A 9749-nucleotide genomic window follows, 5' to 3' on the forward strand; every position below is an offset into this window, starting at 1 on the left:
CTTTCTCCCTTAATATTGCTGGTATATCTTCATATTGATCATTTTGTATGGCTGTATAATATTTCATCAAATAATGTATTGTAATTTATGGATTCTCCTAGTATTGGCATTTAAGTTGTTTTAATCTTACCTGCTTCAAAAATTTCATTTTCACCCAAGTCCAGGCAAAAAAAAAAAAAAAACAGCAACACAACATTAAGTCCATTTTACTGTATCAGTTTAGGTTTATAACCTAAGACTCAAAGTCATTGTGGAGAAATGTGCCTGGAGAGATGTACAAATACCACTTGCCTTTTTTGTCCGTGGTTAAAAGTAGTCTATTCATTTCCTTTCTATGGTCCTCTAAATAAGATCTTTTCAATCAGTATCATGATTTTTTAAAAATCATGGGTTGGCCGGGCGCGGTGGCTCATGCTTGTAATCCCAGCACTTTGGGAGGCCAAGGCGGGCAGCACCTGAGGTCAGGAGTTCGAGACCAGCCTGGCCAACATGGTGAAACTCCATCTCTACTAAAACTACAAAAATTAGCCAGGCAGGTTGGCACATGCCTGTAGTTCCAGATACTTGGGAGGCTGAGGCAGGAGAATTGCTTGAACCAGGGAGGCGGAGGTTGCAGTGAGCCGAGATCACGCTACTGCACTCCAGCCTGGGCGACCGAGCAAGACTCCATCTCAAAAACAAACAAAAAAAATCATGTGTCAAAAGTCCTTTGGTGCCCATAAATTTGGGTGTTTCTAGAGTTGAATGAAAGAAAAACATATAAAATAACATTATGATTTAATAACCATACTTTTGCATCTTTATGCATAAGATTTTTTTTTAACTATTTTTAGTTCTACAGGATTGTTTGGCAGTATTTTTATACCATTTGGAAAGGCTTAGTATTCTTCAGAGAGACACTATTACAATGAAGCAAGGTATTCTTCAGTCCAATATTAGGTACCACAATAGCCATAGCATCTCTTTTAGCTATTTTAAATGTGTTTTCATAAGCAGTATCTATAGTTCCCCATTCCACATTTTGAAAAATATTTGGTATGTCAGTCATTTGCTTAGAAACTTTTTTAGAAAGTATATTGCAAAATGATAGACAAAAACATTAATTGATGATGGTTTAATAAATAAGAGCATGCAATTAGTGAATCTCTAAAAGGCTGTTCTCACATGGATGATTATTTTTGCAGAATTGAATACTTAAGGCTTTAATTTTATACTTATTGCTAGATCATTATATCCAATTATTTTGACCATTTATTCAAATAATAAACCTCCAAGTCTGAATATTTATAGTGAAGAATGAGTTTGGTGAAAGGAGAATAATTATATGTCTCTCTCTCTGCTATTTTATTCTGCCTGCCATGAGAGTACAAAAATATACATTCACATCGTCTGTTTGTTGTATCGTGTTCTTGGATCATACAGATTTAGTTACAATACACACACAGGTCAGCCAGCGTTAAAAGACTGAAAAGAATGAAAACTACAAATGAGGACAGATGAGCTATGCATTATGTAATGATAAAACAGGTGTCTCAGAAGATAAACAATGTTCAGAAGCAAAGAAGATTTAAATACTTTTGAATCTCTAATTACTTTATTCTGGATATTAGACAAAAAGCAAATAGCTTTCAAATGAAGTCTAAACTTTCTGTAGTACAATTGAAGTACAGAATGTTGAATAGCTCTAGCTTCGTTTACTTTTTTTTTGAGAAAGGCAAACTTTGTGCATGGCAAAAAACTTTAAAAAATTGTGTTCGTAATAACATTTTAAAGAATTAAGGTCAGTCCTACCAGGGTGCATTTAATAGTACTATAGGATTTTTAGCATTAGTCGTGAATTATTTTGCATGTGCTTTCCAGAATCATACAAAGCTGAGCAATCTAGGGGTGAGAATGCTAACATATTATCTGTTTTTGTTTTTAGGACGGTGAACTTTGACATAATAAAATACTTGTATGATTTCTTGTGAAAACAAGCTTCAAAGCCATATGGACACTGTGACAATGACTAAGCCAAGCTGTGTTCATCCAACTACTTAACTGGCCAAGGAGAGGAGTTCTTTGGCTCTACTGGATTTGTCCAAACAGGTGCTGGCCCAGCATGGAATCTGATGAAAATATTCTGATTGGTCTGGGTGGATGTGAGCAGAAGACTATTTACCAGGGACCCTGGAGTATTTGGAAGCAACGTGTTAATTATAAACAGCAGGGTTTGAGCACAATCTGTTCTACTCTTAATGATGTTATCTTAACACTGATATTGCCTGAAACCCATTTACTTAGGACTACATTTTGCTCTGTGAACTATCCCCTGCGCTTTGAACGTGCCAGCAGCCCTTGTTTATATGCCCATTCTTTTCACTTCCTCTCCACAGGAGCCTCTGCAGTCGCTTGCCAAAGCAGATTTTCCTAAGGCCACTGTTTTAAAAGATCATAGTTGCAAAATATAATAAATACAAGCTTTTTAAAATCCAAGCTTGTATGTGCTTATCTTTTCACTTGCTTTTCTCAAAAGGCAAGGTACTTTGATCAGAAACAGACCAACTTTCCCTCTTTCAGCCTACTTGATAACTGTGGTATGCTTGTATAAGGTTTATCTGGTCACTTTCTTAAAATTAGCTACCCAACCCAGTTTTTTTTTTTTTTTTTTTTTTTATCAGTATCATGATTTTATTTTCTTTCTTTCTCTTTTTTAAAATCACTGACCTTTAAGAGTTCCACAATATATTTCTTTCCTGTTGTATCACTTGTGAACTTTGGTTTTGATTTTCTTGTCCATATTTTTGAAGAAGTTTTCTTTTACCATTTGAATACTTGAAAATTATTTTAAGCAGACTTAAAGTTCTTAATTATAAAGCCTAGTGTAAATTTCAGTGGCATTTTATTTCTTTTTTTGAAGAAAAATTCTCACAATAGGCACTTTTAGTGTAACTATCTGGTTCAAAGAAAGCAAGTAGTTATCTACTATTTAGAGGTAATGAGTTAGGGAGAAAAGGAATGCAATTCCTTTCACCTTCCTACATAAATAAGACAGACTTTCTTGCCCAAAGATTGACATCCACAGCAAGTGATAGAGCATCCTCACTGTAAGTCTCTTGTCCCACAGAAAATGAAGTTTGTGTTTCACAAGATGTTTGGAGATGCCAGGATCAGGGAAAAGCCATGTGTAGTGTGGATTCTGGCTTAGTTTCCTGCATGTAGAAATCCATGTTACCAAGGTGTAGAAAACAATTTGGGTAGCTGATTGAAGGAAGAGCAACACGGCCTAGGATAGCTTTCAGCCCCTCATATTTTGTTTCACAGATGCATGTCTGCTGTTCAGCCTGTCACAGGTAGAACAAGTCTGTATTTTAAGGGAAGAACTCTGGGATATCAGAGGAGGGGAGAAGTTATCAAATAGGAAACTAGGGAGAAGGATAGAAAGGAGGTGAAGTTTCCTGTAAGTGACTATGCATCCATCCTCACAGCTGGTCACCTGTCTCCTGCCCAGTGCATTTCCTCTCCTGTACTGCCCCAGCTTGTTACCAGCCCCAGATGTGGTTTCCCTGCATAACACCTGTAACCAGATTTTCCCTGCCCCTGACAGGGTCATCAGAACTTTCCTGTTTTGTAATTTACTTTCTAATGGCTTGCTAAATGACTCACTAGCTAATTTGATTAATTGATTTAAATGAATACTAACAGAGCTTAATATGGATGCTGGCATTTTAACAAGGGTCATCTGCAAGTAGAATTCTCTAATTGGAAGATATGAATCTCCAATTACAAGAGGGAATCCAATAATGAGAATTATGCTGCCCGGTAGGCCAGAAATTTCTGTTGAGAGGAGGCACTTAAATTATACTCAGCATCTACTCTACCTAGGTCTAAAAGTAATTTAGGTGGTAGCAGAAGAAAGTTACTAAGCTGTAGGTTTTTAGATTATACATGGGTGGTCCTCCATTTTATAAATGTCTTCTTTCAATTTCGGTGAGCCAGGTATACATAGGTGGAGATGTTACTCCCTCTTCCTTCTTTCTTTCAAGTCATTTTCTTTATTTATTTATTTATTTTTTTTTTTTTGAGAGGGAGTCTCAAGCTGTCGCCCAGGCTGGAGTGCGGTGGCGCGATCTCCACTCACTTCAAGCTCTGCCTCCCAGGTTCACGCCATTCTCCTCCCTCAGCCTCCCTAGTAGCTGGGACTACAGGCGCCCGCCACCACGCCCGGCTAATTTTTTCTTTTTTTTGTATTTTTAGTAGAGACGGGGTTTCACCATGTTTGCCAGGATGGTCTTGATCTCCTGACCTCGTGATCCGCCTGCCTCAGCCTCCCAAAGTGCTGGCATTACAGGCGTGAGCCACCGCACCCGGCCTTTTTTTTTTTTGAGACGGGGTCTCGCTCTGTCGCCCAGGCTGGAGTGCGGTGGCGCGATCTCCGCTCACTGCAAGCTCTGCCTCCCTGGGTTCACGCCATTCTGCCTCAGCCTCACGAGTAGCTGGGACTACAGGCGCCCGCCACCTCACCCGGCTAATTTTTTGTATTTTTAGTAGAGACGGGGTTTCACTGTGTTAGCCAGGATGGTCTCGATCTCCTGTCAAGTCATTTTCAAGCCCATTTCAAGCTTTCATTAATGCAGCAATTCCTTTCAACAACTCTGGAAGGGATGCTGATCTACCAAGCCTCATTTCATTAGTCATAAAGTGGTCAAAGTCTGGATACCAAGATAGCAGTTGAGACTCCAGGCTCTGGAATCCTTGGATCAAATACCAGCTGTATTGCTACTGGGTGTCTGGCCTTAGGCAAGTTATTTAACCTATCTATGTGACTGTTCTCACCTGTACAATGGAAAGTAGAATTTACCTCATAGCATTTTTACAGGATTAAATAAATTAATATATCTAAGGCAGTAGTTTTCAACTAGGGAAATTTTGCCCACCAGCAAACATTTAGTAATTTCTGGAGACATTTTTGGTTGTCACAATTGGGTGTAGGGTGGGGAAGGGTAAAGGCCAGGGATGCTGCTAAATACAGTAGTCCCTGCTTATCCATGGTTTTGCTTTCCCTGAGTTTAGTTACCCTCTGTCATCCTCAGACTATGGTCTGAAAATATTAAATGGAAAATACCAGAAATAAACAGCTCATAAGTTTTAAACTGCATGCTTTTCTGAGTAGTGTGACAAACTCTCATGCTGTCCTGCCTAGGATGTGAATCATCCCTTTGCCCAGCCTGTCCATGCTGTCTATACCACCTGCCAGTGAGTTGCTCAGTAGTTGTCTAGGTTATCAGATTGACTCTTGCAGAGTACCTCAGTGCTTGCATTCAAGTAACTCTTATTTTACTTAATAATGGCCCCAAAGTGCAAGAGTAGTAATGCTGGCAATCTGGATATGTCAAAGAGAAGCTGTGAAGTGCTTCCTTTAAGTGAAAAAGTGTAAGTTCTCAATAAGGAAAGAAAAACATCATATGCTGAAGTTGCTAAGAATGTGGTAAGAATGAATCTCCGATCTGTGAAATTGTAAAGAAGAAAACAAAATCATGCTAGTTTTGCTGTTGTATCTCAAACTGCAAGAGTTGTGGCCACAGTGCATGATAAGTGCTTAGTCAAGATGGAAAAGGCAGATGTGAAGCAAAATGTGTTCAAATTATGGTAATCAAGTTCAGTGCTGTTAGAGGTTTTAGCCATCCACTGGAGGTCTTGGAACTTACTGCTCCTGTGGATAAAGGGGGACCACATCCCATAACAGAATAATCTGACCCTCAAATGTCGCTTGTGCAGAGGTTGAGAAACCCTGATCTAAGTAAGGTATCTGGCACAGAGTAATTGTTCAATAAAGCTATTATTATCCTGAAATGTGTATTTGTGACCTAGAAAGGAAGTAAACGAGGGAATGTGACATTCTTACTAGAAAGAGGCACATCCCCTTTTTACTGTAATCTTACCTCATACCTAGAAAAATTATTTCTTGTTTAAATTTTGGAGTTACTCAAATGGACACAGTACCTTGAATTTTAATTTTTAGAACTGAAGTGTTATCTACTGGGTTCTAATCTGTACACAGATTTCATTACTTACTTTTCAATATCCTGTGGGATAGGTCAAAGGTATAGCTGAGAATAATCAAGTAAGAGAGCAGGTGACTGAGGACTTAACATTTTTTGCCCTCAAGGTGTACTGGCTGAACAATTAGTGGTATACCTCCAATGGATATAGTTAACCAACAACTGATTAATGTAATTAAGATGGTCTGGAGCATGAAAAACTCAGACTGTAAAAAGCCTACTCAGTCTCTCCAAAGTATGCATCACTCTGCTTGCACATTCCAAAGAAAAGTCAGGGGCTAAGTCCAGGAATAACGCATCTCCTATCACATTAAGTACTCAATAAGTATCAAACATAGCAGATGAAATTCAGAAACTGTCTCATGTGTAATCAGAGCTGTAATAGTGTCCTCCATTGCTACCTGAAGTCTCACACTATTGTGTACCATAATTGTTTGCATTTTATGCCTTCAGCCATAGGCAGAGGCTTGGAGTTAATTTGACCAGAGGTTGATATTATTCAGCTTCATCTCCTACATTTAGAAAGCTTCATCTACTACAAAGTATGACTGCCTATCATGTGAATAGTTTAGATAATTTTGCATATAATTTCACTCTGCTGACACACGTTGCTTTCAGAAATGCTTAGTAGAGCTCAACAAAATCTTTCCTATAAAGACAACATTTCACTCAAGTTTGTCATTAAATGCCCTGAATACACAGTTAATGTTCATTTTCCAGCAGTGGCACACATTCATGAGACACAGTGTGAGAAGTAGAAATTTGGTAGAGCAGAGGAAATTATAATCAATTCATTCATAACTGCATGTTGATGCACAGTAATGATGGGAATTTTAGAAAGCATTCAACTGTTCAAGTAAATAGTCGTAGCTTTGGCATGATGGAAAGAGCATGGGTTTTAGAGGCATTGGAGATTTGCTTGGGTGTTAGATAAACCGTAATCCATTTCATTTTTCTTTCAAGGAGTTGAGGGTTTGATTTAATGGCAGTTTCCCTAAAAGTATTTAATTCAACAGATTCTAAATACTAGTTATGTGCCAGGCATTGTGTTAGGTGAATGGGATACATGACTTATACAGAATGAGAGATTTCTGGCCTGGATTATAGGTACTATCAGCATTGGTAGGGTCATTCTCTGAAACAGAAAATCTTGGGGGAGGACTAGGTCTGTAGGGGTGGAGAAGATTATGAGTTCAGTTGCCATTAAAGTGGTTGTGAGAAATCCAAGTGGAAATGTGAAACAGGTAGTTGGATCTAGATTGGAGATAAGAGTTGCTGCAAGTGTAAATGTAGACATCACGAGGATAGAGATGGTTATTTGGTGATTTAGAGGTCTTAGTCCTTAAAGTGGTATCCATCACTTGGTGAGGGAGAAACCATGTTGAAGTGAGTTTAGGAAAATATATAGAAAGTGATCGTCACCATTGTTCTTCAAGAACTACAAGTTGTATTTTTTTTTTTTTTTTTCAAATAACAGTTCTCCACTATTCATATAACCCTGATTCTCTTCAGCATGTGAAGTGGCAGTAGGAGACATGGCTAAATCTTATTTAGTATCTAGCTCAGGAAAGAAAAATCAAATCCTTTTACAGTCTTAGTTCTATGGAGAATGTTAGATTACATGGGCTTTCTATGTGCTCTCTCCACTTCCTCATGTCATGGTGACTAGGTTCTGAGGCCAGCATCCCAAGAGAAACAGCAGATGCTGCATGGCCTTTTCGAACCTAGCCTTTGAAGTCACAGAGCATCACTTTTGCACCATTCTGTTTGTTGAGGCAGTGATAAAGGCCTGCCTATACTTAAAAGGAAGAGAATTAGACCCATCTGATGTTAAAGAACTTGGAGACATGCTTTAAATCACCACACAGAACATAGAAGGCTGAAAACAATACTATGGGATGCAGATCTCAAAATCTGAATTAGTATGGCAGAGACTGCTGGTTGTCCATGCCTATCCTTCCCCCAAGTATCTTACCTATCTGCTTCCAAAACACAGGAATTCTGACTGCAAGAAGGCCAATGTGATCAGAACACAGGAAACAAGGGTAATTGTGGTAGTAGATGGGATCAGAAGTGATGGGGGACCAGGTTGTGTGTGGCAGGTCATTGAAAGACTTTGGTTCTTATTCTGTGTGAGTTGAGAAGCACTGGAGATATTTAAGCAGAGGGGGTCAAATCATCTGCCTTAGATTTTGAAAAGGATTACTGAATACTATATTGAGAATAGGCTATAGGGAGTCAAAGGAGAAAGCAGGAAGATCAGCTAGAAGGCTATTAAAATAATACAGGTGAGAAATAATGGCACAGATAAGGGTATTAGCCGTGCAGGTGGTGAGAAGTTGTCAGATTCTGGATATAATTTGAAAGAAACTTATATAGGACCTGCTAATTAATTGAATATCAGTTGTGAAAGAAGAAAGTCAAGGATGACTTTGGGGTTTTTAACCTGATCATCTGGAAGGGTGGGGTTGACCCTAGGTGAGAGGAAGACTGGATGAAGACTGGGGTAAGAGGGATAGAATCAGGGCTTTGGGTATGGACAGAGCAAGTTGGAGATATCTATTAGGTATCTGCTATGGTTTGAATGTTTGTGTCCTTCAAAAATTCATATGTTGAAACTTAATCACCAATATAATAGTATTACATGAAGGTGGGGCCTTTCGGGGGTTATTAGGTCATGAAGGCTCTGCCCTCATGAGTGGATTAGTGACCTTGTAAAAGAAGTGTGAGGGAGCTCTTCACTCCTTTTTGCCCTTCCATTTCCTGTGCCATGTAAGGACACAACATTCATCCCTTTTGCTGCTTTGCCCTTCTGACCTTCTGCCATGTGAGGAAATAGTGTTCCTCCCCTGCAGTGGACACAGCAAGGCATCATCTTGGAAGCAGAGAGCAGCCCTCACCAGGCATTAGATCTGCTGGTGCCCTGATCTTGGACTTCCAAGCCTCCAGAACTGTGAGAAATAAATTTTTATTATTTATAAATTATCCAGTCTCAGGTGTTTTGTTATAGCACCATGAATGCACTAACACTGTATCTAAATGGAGATACTCAAGGAGGCAGTTAGATAAGTCGAGTTCAAGATATAAACTTGAGGATTGTCAGTACCTAAATGGAACTATATAAGGGAGATCTGTGTGTGTGTGTGTGTGTGTGTGTGTGTGTGTGTGTGTGTGTGTGTGTGTGGCTAGCTCCTCTGGGTTACAAAACTCCACCTATTCACTGGAAAAAGCTGAGCTCCTGCACAAGTGCACTCAGCTCCTCTAGAAAGTATACCTCCGTCCCTGGGGAGTCACTTCTAAACTGTTAGGACTCTGTGTTAGTCTTTTCTATGAAGAAGTAGGATTTATGATACAATTGAAGTTTTTTTTTAATACTAAAATTTCAAAAACCAAGTTACTAACTTGTATTACTAAAATTTCAAATGAGAGCCGGGCGCAGTGGCTCACACCTGTAATCCCAGCACTTTGGGAGGCCGAGGCGGGGGCAAATCACCTGAGGTCAGGAGTTCGAGACCAGCCTGGTCAACCTGGCAAAACCCCATCTCTACTAAAAATACAAAAAAATGAGCTGGGTGTGGTGGCGTGCACCTGTAATCCTAGCTACTTGGGAGTCTGAGGCAGGAGAATCACTTGAACCGCAGAGGTTGCAGTGAGCTAAGATTGCACCACTGTACTCCAACTTGACAGAGTCTCACTCTGTCACCCAAA

General features: G+C 39.4%; 1 protein-coding gene across 1 annotated transcript in view; it reads left to right on the forward strand.

The window, feature by feature from the left end:
- Nucleotides 1–2475, forward strand: part of ORC5 (origin recognition complex subunit 5) — an 82696-nt gene extending 80221 nt beyond the window's left edge. Inside the window, 1 exon segment of the mRNA XM_017852331.1 lies at nucleotides 1925–2475. Within this exon segment, the coding sequence (XP_017707820.1) occupies nucleotides 1925–1970 (46 nt within the window). The 3' untranslated portion in view covers nucleotides 1971–2475.
- The last annotated feature ends 7274 nt before the right edge of the window (nucleotides 2476–9749 follow it).

This window comes from Rhinopithecus bieti, unplaced genomic scaffold (assembly GCF_001698545.2).
Source record: "Rhinopithecus bieti isolate Rb0 unplaced genomic scaffold, ASM169854v2 scaffold_59, whole genome shotgun sequence".
In the NCBI taxonomy this organism is placed as follows: Eukaryota; Metazoa; Chordata; class Mammalia; order Primates; family Cercopithecidae; genus Rhinopithecus; species Rhinopithecus bieti.